At 52.9% G+C, this 16025-nt stretch overlaps 1 protein-coding gene across 7 annotated transcripts in view; it reads left to right on the top strand.

Moving 5' to 3' along the window:
• Positions 1-16025, top strand: part of PRKCA (protein kinase C alpha) — a 301651-nt gene that overhangs the window by 208204 nt on the left and 77422 nt on the right. For all 7 annotated transcript variants that reach the window (XM_086355747.1, XM_086355743.1, XM_086355745.1 and 4 more), the window contains 2 exons: positions 5834-5945; positions 9936-10064. In XM_086355747.1, the coding sequence (XP_086211873.1) occupies positions 5933-5945; positions 9936-10064 (142 nt within the window). In that variant the 5' untranslated portion in view covers positions 5834-5932. The remainder of the gene's footprint in view (positions 1-5833; positions 5946-9935; positions 10065-16025) is intronic.

Raw genomic sequence — 16025 nt, 5'->3', positions numbered from 1 at the left:
AGACACAGGAGACGTGGGTTGTGAGACAGACAAATAGTCGATTTTTTTCCTTAGGGAGTCAGGTTGACTTTAGGAAAGGAAAACGAATGCTATATCCTTGGAGAAACACCCATGAGCTCCCGTGCACAGAGTATCAATCCAGAGGTTCAGGAATATGTGGGGGGGTTGTGTTCTTGCCCCCACCGCTTGCTCTGTCCTGTAGGAGGATGAGGGACCCACCAGCCTTGCTGAATGTGTCCTGCTCTAAAATAGAACTAAGGATCTTCTATCTCTGGTGATGGTTAATTTTTTATCTTAATGAAACCCCGGGCTTCTCAGGTGGCCCTAGTGGTAAAGAACCCACCTGCCAATGCAGGAGACGTAAGAGATGCAGGTTCGATCCCTGGGATGGGAAGATCCCCTGGAGGAGGGCATGGCAACCCACTCTAGTATTCTTGCCTGGAGAATCCCACGGACAGAGGAGCCTGGAGGGTATAGTCCGTGGCATCACAGAGAGTCAGACACAACGGAAGTGACTGAGCACACACGCTCGAAGCCCCATTTTATTCTGATGAATAACATTTACATCTGCAGTTGGACCACTTTGTCAAACTCAGCTTGTCTGGCAGAAAGATTCTTGTGGGTTCTTTGCCCAGCTATGCAAGATGCTGTCATCATTAAATGTGAAGAGGCAGACTCTTTAAAAAAATTCTATAAAAATCTCTAGCAGCAAGGCTAAATAAGCCATAATTTACTTATATTAGGGAATACTTAAATCAAATGAGTTAGGTCTCTCTGTAACGACGCGGACAGGTCTCCAAGATGTATTGTCTGAGGAAAAGAGCAAGCCACCGAGGGAAACATAAAACATAATGACGTCCACGTAAAAACCGGGTAACAAATGAGCCTCAGAGAGAAAACAGTCAAACCGATCTCCTCTCGATAGATACACAAGTAGCTTGCCTCTGGGGAAGTGAGGAGACAGACTAGCTTCGGTGGTAACAGTGAGAGGAGCCTTTAAACACTGTCTACAAGATTTGAGTTATAAAAGTGAACTCATACATTATCTGCGTCATCCAAATTGCCACGGATCCCAGCTGAATTTATTTCGCGATAGTTCAGCCAGTTCACGAGCCCATTTGAGGAAGAGCTGTTGTGTCTGGTGATGAAGGGGCTTGTCTGCAGCGTCTCCAGTCCAGCAGCCTGCTGGGAAGGCATCCACACGGGATCGCTGTGGGGCACGGGGTCCTCCAGCCGCCAGCAAAACGGAAGTCTTAATTAAAAGCTATAATATAACCAGCATCTCCTTACTTGGTAATAGCCTCTATACATCGCCATCGTCTCAGGAAAACCTGACATATAGAAACATTTATTAATTACAGTTTTCAAATTCCAAAAGAATCCTTGATGGTTTAGTTTGAAATTCTGACATTAAAATAAGATGCTTAAAATATGCAAGTATTCAAACCACAAAAGTGAAAGTGTTAGTCGCTCAGTCAGGACCGACTCTACAATCCACGTCCATGGATTGTAGCCCCCAAGGTTCCTCTGCCCATGGGATTCTCCGGGCAAGAATACTGGAGTGGGTGGCCATGCCCTTCTCCAAGGGCTCTTTCCTGACCCAGGGATCAAACCTGGGTCTCCTGCATTACAGGCAGATTCTTTACCGTCTGAGCCACCAGGGAAGCCCTCAAACCACAAAGTCTAAATATTATTCATCAAAAAGATAAGGAATATCCTAATTAGCTTGGAGAAGGAAATGGCAGCCCACAGCAGCATTCTTGTCTGGAAGATTTCATGGACAGTGGAGTCTGGCAGGCTGTAGTCCGTGGGGTTGCAAAGAATCAGACACAACTGAGACACACACACACACACACACACCCTAATTAGTTATCAGTTTCTTCATTTCACCTCAAAGACTGCTTATTGTACACCTACTGTGTGCAAGGGTGTGTGAGCAGGCTGGTCCTGGAGCCTGAGAAGGGCCATCAGAGGCTTGCTTGCCCAACACGCAATGTCCAACGTAATGGTTAGAATCATACCCTGGTTACGTAAAATCCCCTTCATCTGATGATCTGGTTTTGATAATACTGTCATATTAACAAAAAGTTTTAAATAGGAATTTTTTGAGTCATAGAGTTTTTGTTTTTTTAAAAAACAAAAAACCTGCTTCCCAAGAAGTGTAAGATCACAAAAACAATGCTAGACCTTGGAGCAGAGTTTTTGGTGCTGCTTGCGTGGGTGACATTTAGACCCAAGCCTAGCTCATAAGTGTGACTCATGAGAACACATCAGATGGTGAGAGCAGGGACCTTCCTGGTGCTTAGAGGGAGCGGCTTGAAGGAGCCTCGCTGCTCTGGGCGGCTGAGCAAGGCCCACCCCAGGGCTTCACTGAACAACAGTCTTTTCCAGAAGCTCCTACGCCCTGAACTGCAGCCCTCAGTGAGGGCCGCTTCCGTCCTCTGAGAAAGCTGTGGGGCATTCACGCCAGGGTGACCTCCTGCCAAAAGCCTGCCATCATTTCACTCACCAAATTAAAAAGGCTTTTGAAGGGATGTCCATTCGAATATAAACATCTTCATCAGAAAGCATCATTGATTGCCTTCCTCCTGGGGAAGAAAGGCTTCTAACTCCTCTAGAGGTTTCACATTGCACGTTGCCAGATGAGTCCCCATCCCAGAAGCTTGCAATTTAGAACTCATCTAGAATACGCCTTCTGGATGCTTACAGATAATTCAAGAAGATGTCCTAGAAATGCAAGGCACATCAGCCTCAAAATACTGTGCACTGGAGACCCACGGGTTTACTTTGGGTGTATTACAATGTGATGGTGATGACTTTGATGGTCCTGGTAGAAATGCTGAGAAATTTTCCAACGATGTTGCTACATTATAAAACTAAGATGGAAAAGCAGGCTAGTAGATGCTTCCAGCAGAACTTGAAATTCTCCTGTGTTATTTTTTCCTAAGAGGTCTAGATTTAGACTTCTAGGTTAGGCTTCGTCAGTGCCTATGAAAATCGGTTTAGTCAAAAACGTTTCTTCTCCCCCAAAGGTGTAGACGACAGAGCATCTGAGCGGAGCGTTTCCCACATTCATTATAATATAATGTCAGGCTTGTGACATATGACAGCGGGTTTCACACTCCACTTAATGAGAGGTTGCCAGTGCCTGGAGAAATAAAAAGCAAGATTTGCACGTATTGCACGAAATGAAGAAAGTGGTGCCAGCCTGGGGGTAGTGCAGCTTTGGTGTGTAGACCAGCTGCGTGTCTGTGGCACCGAGCGTGGCCGGACTTCCCATCACTTCTGTGCGGGTAACTGTGGGGTGTCCCCAGTGAGCAGGGCGGGAAGTGCTCTGTTCAAGACCTGCAGGCTCCTCTCACACGCGTGTGTTGGCGGCTCACTGCATGCGAGATGAGAGATGACTTTAGAGGATGCTGAGACAGGTTTCTGCACACAGACGGCCTTGCCATCCTAGGAGAACCTACTGTGCTTGTCTGTTTTCTCCTCTTGCTTTGGTTTCCAGGAAGCCTGGAGACAAAGTTAATACTTAATTGCCAGCCTTGTTCTGGTCCAGCGGCAAATTCAGCCCTGTGCTTCAGGAAACCCCTTTTATGACTGATGAGCACGTTACGGTTGGAAGTCGTCTTCCCTTGTATCCGTCCCGACATTTCTCAGGCTGCAAAGCCCTTCTCGTTTGTTCCCTAAGTCCCACTCCCCGTCTAGGACGGTGGCTTTATTTCTGCCTCGTGAATAAATGCCGTGACTTTCCAAGGCTGCTGAGCTTGTGTCAAGGCTGGATTCAGACCGAAGGTCTCCAGAACCCTGTAAAGGCTCTTACAGGAGAGATGTCGGTTGTGAGGAAGCTCCCGCATACAGGGGTGGTCGCCAGGCAGGAGGCGGTGTTGGTGTCACTTACAGGAGAGATGTCGGTTGTGAGGAAGCTCCCGCATACAGGGGTGGTCACCAGGCAGGAGGCGGTGTTGGTGTCACTGTCACTGCCATCGTAGGCACGGTCCTCGGCTGCGCGTGGATTTTAGGGTGTGAGGACTCCTGGTCTCCTCCCGCCGTGTCCAGGAAGGCAGCCCGCCTCCTGCACCTTCCCAGGTGAGAGCCTGGAGGAGGAAGCCCAGGTCTTCCTGAAAAGTGAAGTGAGTCCCCGTGCGCCACGCCGACAGAGATCGATGTGACGGCTGGCTGGCAGGACAGCTGCCTGGGGCCGCCGTGTGCCTGGGCTCGGGGCCCGCGTGGGAGCTGCCAGGCTGGATTTATCTCTTGCCGACGGTTGACGCCGTCCTTCTGCGGGGACGACGGGCTGTCCTTCCCCCTGGCCTCCACGCTGCCCTCTGTGTGGTGGGACACAGGCTGTACTGTCCGTCCTGGGAACTTTGGATTAGTGCTGATGCCAGCCTGTGCCCGTGATATTCTGTCCAGCGTCCTGGGATGTTGGGAGAACTGGTAAGAGGTGAAGCCCCCGCTTCAGACCACGTTCACAGCTGCCACTGGCCAGGAAAGTAACCGCCCAAGGAAGGTGTTGATTTCTCTGACCCTGAGAGACGTTTCCGAATAAACTAGTGCCCTGCCACAGGCACAGACGCACACATGCGCCTGGAGCGTCTTAGGCACTCGCTCAGTATTTGTGGGGAAACCGTGTAAAACAGGGGCTCCCCGCCTTCATGTCCCTGCCAGCCTCAGGCTCACCCGCAGGGCGTGGTGAAGCCTGTCCCTGGAGTTTAATTCAGCTGGTCTCGGGAGGGTCCATGATTTAATTTGTAACAAGCTTCGGGTCATGATGATGCCACAGAGACCATACTTTAGACAGCACCATCCTAAAGCAGAGATTGGCAGACTTGTTCTGTAAGGGCCAATTAGTGTTTAGCCTTTGTGGGTCATTAGGGTTCTGTCACTCAACTTGGCCATTGTAACTACAGAGAAGATGTCAAGGAATGAGCACAGCTGTGTTCCAGTAAAACTTTATTTATAAAATCAGTGGTGCTCTTGCTTCGAAAAATATGTGTTGCGAATATTTAAAAAAAAATTTTTTTTTTAATGTTAGGAGCCAGAGCCTCATTCTGAGTGAATTTCTGAAAGCTCTCAGATGAGAACCAGTGTTAAAGTCTTGGCGGCTGGTAAAATCTCGAGACTTTGAAGATCACTAGCGTCTCTGTGTGTGTGTGTGTGTATGTGTGAGTCCTTCAGTCGTGTCCAGCTCTTTGCGACGCTGTGGACTGTAGCCCGCCAGGCTCCTCTGTCCATGGGGTTCTCCAGGCAAGAAGACTGGAGTGACTTGCCATGCCCTTCTCCAGGGGATCTTCCCTGACCCAGGGGTCGAACCCAGGTCTCCTGCACTGCAGGCAGATTCTTTACCGTCTGGGATGCATATGGTGCTTGGGAAATGGTGCTGGTTTGGGTGCGTGTCTGGTCTTACGTGGATTTCTGGAAACCTTGTCCAAAAGGAGGTGGCCCGAACTCTGCTGACTGAGTGCAGGGTCCCTCGGTTCCGCCTCCTGAACACACCCTGACTCTGGGCCCACCCACGCTGGGCCCCGGGGACACGCACGACCGTGTGGTCTGAACTGCTCTGCTCGCCTGGGGCACCTGGATCCCCTTGGAGGCTCTGGCTCCAGATGCGGTGGCTCTGGTGGGAAGCCCGACATGTGCAGGTCACACCTGGAAAGAGAGGAGGTGCAGGTGTCTGGTGCCCGGCCCAGAGCAGGAGCCCCGCCGTCATAGGATGCCAGAGGACGGGGCCCAGGCGGGCGGCCTGGACCGTTGCCGTGGGGACGGGAGGGGCAGGCCTGAGCTTGGCTGGTCTTCTCGTGACTGACCGTCTGTGTACCGCTTCTCCCTGCAGGACCCGAGGAGCAAGCACAAGTTCAAGATCCACACGTATGGCAGCCCCACCTTCTGTGATCACTGCGGCTCCCTGCTCTACGGACTCATCCACCAGGGGATGAAATGTGACAGTGAGTATGTTTTCTGTTATTGCAGCATGCCCGGGGCCAGCAGGGCCCTGTGATGCTCAGGAACCTTTCAGAAAATCGGTAGATTTCATTCAGATATGGGCTCAATTACAAAAATATAGAATCTCCCCACTGGCGAGGTTCTAATTTATTATACGACTTCCCTGCCTAATTATGAACCCAAAAAAGCCCCCGATTTCATGCAGTTGGTGCTGTCACCAGTTTTCATGGTAGGAATCTCCAATCCCTGTTATATGCAGGCTGGTCGAACCCCCAAGCAAATGCCACGTGTTGAAAGAAGACATCCCACCCCCAGATTCCACATTTGGTTCAGCTTCAAGATAAGCTGAGCATCCACAGTCATTATCTGCCCGTGTCTCCAATTAGTGGGTGGACTGTGGAAAAATCCAGTGGGCTCTCCTTGGAGCCAAAACCACAGTGAAAATAAGAACAGGAGCTTGCTTTAAGTTCCCTCGTCTTGCATAATTATGGGCAGATCAGATCCTGCCAGGCCAGTGAGAGATGAAATCCCGGAAGACACCCACCCTCTCCCCTTCTCCCTTCTTGTTCGGTGTGTATTAGCACCAACTGCAGGAGGAGAGAAAGACATCTATTTTTTTCATGGAAATTCTTTGCTTCGATTAATCTCATGTAATGAGATCCCCCCAGGCTATTTATTTGTTTCAATAAAATTGTATGTTTAGGGCAGGAGAAGGTAATTAGAGAAGGTAATGACGAGCCTGTTTTTCTAGCAGACGAGGAAGAGTTTGGGTACAATCAGCATGTTGTCACTCGATAATGCTGCTGTTGTGGCCCACAGCCTCATCTGTCCCCACATGGAGCAAAGACACGCGCCTGCATCGTCTTCCCTCGGTATCCGTGGTAATCCTCCGCGGATACGGGGGGTCAGCCGTGTAATTCTCGGGAAGGGATCCATGTCTAAGAGGACCTGTGCAGTTGAAACCCATGTCGCTCAGGGTCAGCTGTACATAGAAGGCAGACTGTGTGAACTTTACGGAGGAGGCAGGTAGCTTCTCAGAATGCAGGCTTCACCTTCCTGAGCCCTGGACCCTAATAGCCTCGAGAAACCTCTGTGGTCATCAGGGCTGGTGGTTTCCTGTGCGTCCAGAGATTGTCAGATTCCCAAGAGACTGCTTTCCGGGTTAGTGTGGATTCTAAGTGCGTTTGTAAATACACTTTTGACTGTTGTAAAACTTGGAGCAAAAGTGAATACTCGGCTCTGTTAGGCACTCGACCGTAACAAGTTGAAGGTGACCTGAGACTGATGCCCACTAACTCAGGGGGCAGAACAAGCCACATGTCTCCTGCTGCATCCTCGTCCATGTTGGCCAGGACTGTGACCCGTGCCCTTAAACAGCGGTGCCAGCTGTACCCTTCTACTCTTCTGGGTGGACCAGGATTGGGGGTGCTGCCAACTGTAACACAGGCCAGGAATGCATGCACCCTCGAGGCTGAGCTGAGTCTCCACCGAGCGTCCCCAGCAGCTCGGCTCACAGTTGTGTTAGGACCAGAGGACGTTACTGGTCACCCAGGAATGTCCTGATAGTAAATAAATGGTATAGATTTGAATTTATTAGCCAAATGTATTCTAATAAAAGGGCTTCCCCGGTGGCTCAGTGATAAAGAATCCATCCGCCTGCCCGTGCAGGAGATGTAAGGTGTGGGTTCGGTCCCTGGGTCGGGAAGACCCCCTGGAGGAGGAAGCAACAGTCCACTCCAGCATTCTTGCCTGGAGGATCCCATGGATGGAGGAGCCTGGCAGGCTGCCTCCTTGGGGTCACAGAGTCAGACACCACTAAAGTGACTTAGCATGCACGCACGCTAATAAAATAACATGCCCCTGGTTTATATGCCAGGATTCTGCTTCAGATTCTGTTTATGGACTGTGCTCCCACTCGAGCAGCATGTTACCTTGTGTCTTTGTTCTTTTCCTCAGAGTCCGAGGGGCTCTGGGCTGCTGTCTGTGTCTCTGGGCTGCTGTCTGTGTCTCTGGGCTGCTGCGAGGGGCTCTGAGCTGCTGTCTGTGTCTCTGGGCTGCTGCGAGGGGCTCTGAGCTGCTGTCTGTGTCTCTGGGCTGCTGTGAGGGGCTCTGAGCTGCTGTCTGTGTCTCTGGGCTGCTGCGAGGGGCTCTGAGCTGCTGTCTGTGTCTCTGGGCTGCTGTGAGGGGCTCTGAGCTGCTGTCTGTGTCTCTGGGCTGCTGCGAGGGGCTCTGGGCTGCTGTGAGGGACTCTGGGCTGCTGTCTGTGTCTCTGGGCTGCTGTTTGTGTCTCTGGGCTGCTGTCTCTGTCTCTGGGCTGCTGTGAGGGGCTCTGGGCTGCTGTGAGGGGCTCTGGGCTGCTGTCTGTGTCTCTGGGCTGCTGTGAGGGGCTCTGGGCTGCTGTCTGTGCTCCGTGCTGGAGCAGGAGGAGCATGAGCTGGTGGTCGGGGGCCAGACCCCTCCCCTGACTTGTGCGGCAGAGACTCCCTCTCCCCACGCTCCTACACCCTGTAACGTGATGGTGCTGTGGGCATCCCTGCTTGGTGGGGAGTCAGCTGCCCCCTGCAGGCTCACCTCGCAGCGGGCAGAGCAGGAGCAGACGTTTCCCAGGACGCACCAGCTCCAAGTGTTGCAGCTGACACAGGACGCAGCCTGGGTCCTTTCTCCACCGCCTTCCTGGGCCCATGGCTGTCCCAGAGGTGCTGGCCTTTACTCCTTCAAGTTCTGCCCAAGTGAGGTCGCCAGTGCAGGTCATAGCACAGCTTCTCGAGAGCCCTGTGTAACTGAGACCTCTGCTTCACAATGCTTCTTGCTATTTAGCTCATCGTGTTAAAGTTAAATGGGCTTCCCTGGAGGCCCAGCTGGTAAAGAACCCACCTGCCAGTGCAGAAGATGCAAGAGCTGAGGGTTCAGTTCTGGGGTTGGGAAGATCCCCTGGAGGAGGAAATGGCAACCCACTCTAGTATTCTTGCCTGGAGAGTCCCACGGACCGAGGAGTTAAACACTCAAAACGAGAGTACCAAGAAGGCTCCACCTTGAAGTATCAGAAGAGCCTTGTGGTGCCCCCGGGGGATTCTTGAGGGTTCCAGGGGCCACCTGCTCCTTCTGGAAGCCTGAGGTACAGGACCAGTGGAGCAGGAATGCCTACACAGCGTCTTATGTTTGAGCTCCGTGCACAGGACTCTTTTCAGGGTGTCTTTGCTGCTGCTGCTGCTAAGTCGCTTCAGTCATGTCTGACTCTGTGTGACCCCATAGACGGCAGGCCACCAGGCTCCTCCGTCCCTCGGATTCTCCAGACAAGAACACTGGAGTGGGTCGCCAGCGCCTTCTCCTGCGGTGTCTTTAGTTCTCCGCAATAAGACTGACCTTTAGTCCTCTCCCTGTCTTGCCCATGTAATGTCAGCTGGTGAGGAATGCCTTACCAAGCCAGGCGTATATTTGTTTTACGCAGAATAATATTTAAATATTTGAGGATAGGTTTAAAATATCAATCACAGGTTCTTTTAAAAACAACAACAAACAAAAGCAATGCACGTAAGCCTCCTTGGAGATAAAGAGTTCGCTGAGGAAAAGAACATTTTCTGAATATCATAAACTCAGCCCCACAAATTCTCAGGAAGGCATAAGAAATTCTTTGGCAGAAAGAATCCCGATTAAAATGTGTGTATTGCTTGCCTCCGTGTACATAAAGTATTAATTAGTCCCTGGATTTTGTTTGCTGTTAACATTGTAGGCACGTTCGGGAGACCAGGCGGGGGTGGTCTGCCTCAGTTGCGGCTGGACAGACATGGATGGAGTATTTTAGGGATGTGTCACTCACGGGAGCCTGTGCTGTGAGGGACATCTGCTAGCAGTTCTTTATGTCACCGACGCTCGATAGCAGAGCATCGAGTTAGAGGGTGGCTCAGTTCCGCTTCTGTTCACGCAACCAAAACACAGAGCGGGGGTGGCTCCGGGCCACGCGCAGCCTCACCCTTTGCCTTCTCGACTTGCAGCCTGTGATATGAACGTGCACAAGCAGTGCGTGATCAACGTGCCCAGCCTCTGCGGGATGGACCACACAGAGAAGAGGGGCCGCATCTATCTGAAGGCCGAGGTCACGGATGAAAAGCTGCACGTCACAGGTGAGGCGCTCCCCGCGGTGTGGCTGGGCCGCCCGCAGCCTTCAGACCAGGAGAGGCCGGCCCCGAGGCCGGGATGGACGCGGAGCTGCTGGCTCTCGTGCACCCGTCTCCCGGGTTCACAGACACTCGGCGTCCAGCGAGTCATGAGCGCCGTGTGGAGAAGGGCTCTGAGAGCATGGCTGTCCCCCTGGGGATGGGCCACCAGAAGCCGTGGCACACGGTGCCCTGGGGAAGGTGCAGCCTGGGTGGGGGCAGGTGAGGGGTGGTCAGGTGTTTCGGGGCGTCGGGCTGTGATGACCTGATGAGGCGGCCGTGATGGTAACAGCAGCGCTTTGGGGCATCTACACTTCTCTGCAGTGCGTGGGGTGCTGAGAAACGCACACAGATTAATTTATTACATTTCACAACTGCCTGATCACTAGCGTCGTTTTCCAGAAGAAGAAACCAAGGCCCCGGGAGATGGGTCCTGCAGAGTCACAGCATGAGTGGGGAGCCCAGGCCCTGTGCCATCACCCCCCCACAGCGCTTACCCATGAGGACCCGGCCGCGGTGGCTCCACATCCGTGTCCCCGGCCCTGCGCCCCCCTCGGGCCGTGTCTGGGTGGGCACTGTCGCAGCACGGCTTCTCCTCTGGGCTCCCACGAAATCCACGCTCAGCCGCGGGGCCTCAGGGTGACCAGACGTGTCTGCTGCAGTGCCCACTGAGCTGAGTTAGGGTGGAAGCCGCTGTCCTCCTTGTTCTGGGCCCACCGTGTCCCACCCGACGGACACGCCCTCCTCCTGGACAAGGACATCCACTCTCATGAGATGAGCACACAGACTGTGTTCCCATTTGTATTTAGGAATTCTAGGCTATCACAGAAACGGAAAAGCCGACTGACTCTTACTGTAAATAACAGAAGATCTTATAGAAAAATAAAAGACTCGGAGGGTCTGTTGAAGGAAAGAGTTGGGGTGGGGGAGGTTGTCCCAGAGAGAGCTTACTTTGGGGAACTTGCTCACATTTTTTCTTTGAAAACTAATCAAGTTTTCTACCCCGTGCTGTCCTGTCAGATAAGAATTCAGGGAGAATCAGAGGGTCTCAAGGCATTGCAAGGGAAGGGTCCCTCACTTTGCCACTGGGTGACCTCATGACACGAACCACATGCAGCTGACCACCAGCATGGGGTCGTGTGTAAAGTCCCCACGGCAGACATGGGCTCCCTGTGACTGTGTCTCGGAGAAGTTGCTTTATTTTCTCAGAACCTCCTGACCTGCATCCTTGCGCATGGGGGTGCGATTCTCACCTGCGTTCCCTCTGGTTGGACTGATGCTGCGGGGTTTGGGGGGCCCACTCTGACTGATGGCCGGGCCCCTGGGCGCAGAGCAGGCGGACCCTGGGAGTTGGTGCATGAGCCCATCCACACCGTTGCAGCCCCTCACTGACCTCTCTCTCTCTTCTACTAAGGTTCCTCCATTGTCAGAGTCACATAGGGAGGCAGGGAGCATACCGCTTCAGAGAAAATCACCATAAAACGGAGACGCACTGAGCGGTAAGGGATGGAGCGGAGTAAGGCAGAGCGCCTGTCCTTTGTCCTGAAAGCCCTGTGGTGGCCCCCGCCCCGCAGGTGGGCAGGCAGACCTCAGCCCCCGCCTCAGTCAGGACCACCTGGCCATGGGTTGCTCCCAGTCCTGGTGCTTCTGAACACAGACCCCAGGCCGTGTGCTCTAGACTGGCCACATCATTCCCAGGCTGCTGCCCGAGGGGCCTGGCTCCGCCGAGCCTCAGGAGTGGCACCGGGGCCCCACTGGGGCGGCTCACAATACCTGGTGCAGGAGAAAGACCCAGCTCACGGGGACAGCAAGGCGAGCCTCCTGGGGCTCGGGGGCTGATCACACCGTCGTCGCCAGGAGTTGAACTTGACTGTGGAATCGTCTCGGGGGAGACACCCGTGCTGAATCAGAGACTTTTCACGCATGAAAGCCAACCAGTGGCGTCTCTGGCTGTAGTCCGGCCATGTCACTCGAGAATTGGTCTGCTGGTTCGTGCAGAGAAGTGCTCAGCTCCAGGACCACGAGCTCAGCGGCCCTTGTACTAACAGCAGCAGCAGCTCAGTGACCGGCGCTTCCCACCACGGGGTGCCTATGAAGCGCTTTACCTGATTGACCTGTTTAAACCTGTGCAGAAATTTATTATCTTTGTAGAGGATGAAACTGAGACACAAAGAATTTAACTTGCCCAAGTCACACAGATCGTCAGTTTAATGGAAACCTGTTTAAAGGATAGAAGTAGAGATATTTTAATGACGGTACCAGGAAGAATTGGAATCTCATCTTAGCTAAGACTGCTGTAATAATACCATGGACTGAATTTCTTTTGGTTCTGGAGGACAGGTAAGACAAGATCAAGGTGTCTGTTGACCGTTTCTGGACAGAACCGTCTTCCTGGCGTGGAGCAGCTGCCTCCTGGCTGTGTCTTCACTTAGGGAACAGGGGAGAGAGAAGAGGTTGAGAGTGGGCAGCGGGCGACAGAGGAGGGCGCCGTGCTGTGCAGCCTTCAGGGCACCGTTCCCACCCTGAGGGCTCCTCACGACCTCGTCACCCCAAGGCCCCGTCCCTACACCATCCCCAGGGGGTCAGGGCCTCGGCGTACAAAGTGGGGGCACAAACATTCCGTCCACAGCAAATCTGATTGAAAAACACAATAGTTATTTGTGTGCAGGAAATTCAGGCCTAAATATAGAATGCCAAACTAAGGGAAATAACTAATTAGTAATCATTTCTTTAAAATTTGTAGAGTAATTTTAGATGTTCAGAATCAGAATTAGCCTGGCTTCAAGGAGAACGGAAGTATAAATAATAAATGGTGACTAGCAGCACTTGCGGTACCAAAAAAAAAGTCACAAAAGCAAATAGCACAGAGTTCCCCACATCCTTCACCCAGCAGCTCCCAACCCAGAGTCCAAGTATCAAAGTCGTCACATTTTTAATAGTTCCTGATAAATGTGTGAACCACAGGTTAGTCAATGGAAATGTTTTAAAGAGTCAAGGAGTGAAATCAGATATTGTGTATAACACATACGTGTATGAAACCTGGAAAAATGGTGTTGAGGGACCTATTCGTAAGGTAGGACTAGGCACACAGACATAGCGGCGAGACTTGTGGGTGCAGCGCGGGGAGGAGAGGGTGGGGCGAAGGGAGAGTAGCCCTGAAGCACACACATCACCACGTGCAAGATAGCCAGCCAGCGGGGAGCTGCTGTACGCACGGGGAGCTCGGCGCGGTGCTCTGCGTAGGGTTAGGTAGGGGCAGGACGCGGGTGGAGGGACGCCCAGGAGGGCGGGGGTAGATGTGCTCCGACAACGGGCTCACGTTGTTGTACGGCGGAGACCAGCACAACGCTGTAAGCAGCTACACGCCAGTAAGAAAACGAGAGCCAAGAGAAGCGGTCCGGCTTCCCGTCCAGGACAGAAGAAGCCCAGACGGGCCGCTTCCGGGGTGCCCGCCTCTTGCCTCACCTGCCCGGACCCCCCTCACCCAGCAGATCAGGCCCCACGGTCGTGACAGGCGGTCTCACTCACTCAGCTGCTGTCCTGCGTCCTGCCTGGGTGCCCACTGTCCACAGGGCTGGGCCTTTCTCCATGCTGAGCCTTACAGCCCCCGCTTCACGGACACCCACAGCACGCAGCCACCGAGCACTGTTCTCTGAGCTCAGAGGGGCAGGAAGCCGCGGGACGAGGCGGGAAGTGGCGGTGCTGGAGCCTGAGCCCAGGTCTGACTCCCGAACCCAAAGGCTGAGGCCCTCCCACGTCTCTCGTCAATTAAAGAGTCTCTTTGGGATAAACAGCAAGCCCATGAATGTTTGCTCAACCCACATCAGCACCCCGCAGGTTCTCTGAGGCAATGGAAGCTCTAAACGTGGGACTGACGTCCCTGGAGGACGCCGAAGGACGGGGGTGTTTGAGAGGCCAGAGGGAAGAGCGCAGGAGCGGGCGAGGGGAGGTGACGGGATTAGCCAGCCTTGGCTTTTCCAGGGGTCATGTATGGATGTGAGAGCTGGACCATCAAGAAGACTGAGCACTGAAAAATTGATGTTTTTGAACTGTGGTGTTGGAGAAGACTCTTGAGAGTCCCTTGGACTGCAAGGAGATCCAACCAGTCCATCCTAAAGGAAGTCAACCTTAAATATTCATTGGAAGGACTGATGCTGAAGCTGAAGCTCCAGTTCTTTGGTCACCTGATATGAAGAGCTGACTCATTGGAAAAGACCCTGATGCTGGGAAAGATTGAAGGCAGGAGGGGAAGGGGACAACAGAGGATGAGATGGTTGGATGGCATCATCGACTCAATGGACATGAGTTTGAGCAAACTTCGGGAGATGGTGAAGGACAGGGAAGCCTGGTGTGCTGCAGTCCGTGGGGTCGCAAAGGGTCAGACACGACTGAGCACGCACACACACAGCACACACAGTGAGAACACAGATATCAGCGATGACCCACGACGAGCCGAGCTCATGGTGCACACAGGTGGCTTCTGGGGCCATGCTCGTAGACCGTAAGCACTCGTGTTAAAGATTAGATTAGCTCCATTTGACCTGTGCAGACTCACCCAGTTTAAAAATCATTCCCAAAGTAAAATAGAAACTCCCAAGGGACTAGTGGGATGGAAATTGCCCTTTGGAAATCAGAGATCAGGGTCCTTTAGAGATTGGTGCAGTATTTATGGGAAAGGCGTCCACTTCCTGGTGTATTTTTACTTCTTGCCTTTGGGCAGTGGTGCGATGTTATCTGAACAGTGTCATTTTTTTCTTTTAATATGTGATTTTAATAGGTTTCCTACATTCCTTTGTCCTTTTTATTTGGTTCGGAGGAGTGGTAAAGAAAAAACAAATCCCTCATGGGGACGAATTTTCAATTTAATGTTGTAAATAAATGGAAAAAACATCGCAGGCTTTACAGCTGTTTCAGGAACACATCTCCCCGAATAGACTGTCCTGCAGAAGAGTCTGATTTTCTCAGATACTTCGTTTGTTAGTTCCGCGTGGAGATGGAGGTTCTAATCGGGCTCCAGCGGAGGGGGAGAGCTTCCTGCAAGCGTGAGGATGTGAGGCTGCTGGCGGCTGCAAGGTTGCATCCTCCAAGAACCTTCTAGAACTGTGTGGGGACCTGCCATCAGGTTGTTGATTTAAATAACAACATTCTACATACGCTCTGTGTCCTTCCACCTTTTAATGGGGCGGTCGGGGCGGTCGGGGCAGTCGGAGCAGCGAGACTCAGCTTTGCGTAATAATCACTCTGATCCACCGTCTGTCACCTGTTTATGAGCCGGCGTCAGGCTCTCTGCCAGGCCCCCGGGGATGCTGAGATGAGGAGGATGTAGAGCTTATCGTGGGGTGTGTGGTCTTGGGGGGGGGCATTAAGGCAAGGAAGAGAATGAAAGGGACGTGCCTGTAAGCACAGAGGCCCTTAGGGCGGCCCCTCCCCCGCTCCCAGGAAGCTACAGGTGGCTTCCTAGAGGCCCTGGGAGGAGAGGTGGGAGAGGCTGCCACGTGAGGATGCGGGCTGTGATTGGCTCAGGGTGTGCAGGGCTCGACCCCGGCCCAGGTGTCAGGGAGTCCAACGTGCTCGGCCTCGAGGGGAATTATTTTCTGTATTCATGGACTTAGGGCTACAGTCACTACCGTTTCGCGTGCCCGGGTCTTAGGCGTCACAGATCAAGAGCTCCGAGTTAAATGCTTCTTTCTCAAACAGGAACGTTTACGGTCCGAGTGGCTCGTTTTTTCACAAGGACAGAGCATCAGTCTCCTCCCCTGAACTCCAGGGGTGACCCCGAGGTTCACGGTGACCCTTGAATTTTTGTGGATGCCGGGGGCGGGGACGGGTGGGCAGCCCCTCTGTCGCCTGGAGGCTCTGTGCGGGAGCTTTCCACAGCGCCCGGAAGGCCTGTGCGGTGGGACTGCCGTCTGGGGCTGCCAGCGGGGA

This window comes from Bos grunniens, chromosome 19 (assembly GCF_055505025.1).
Source record: "Bos grunniens cultivar Pamir isolate PY7600 chromosome 19, Bosgru_T2T1.0, whole genome shotgun sequence".
Classification (NCBI taxonomy): Eukaryota; Metazoa; Chordata; class Mammalia; order Artiodactyla; family Bovidae; genus Bos; species Bos grunniens.
Note: the sequence above shows the minus strand (reverse complement) of the source record. Positions and strands in the feature narration are given on the sequence as shown.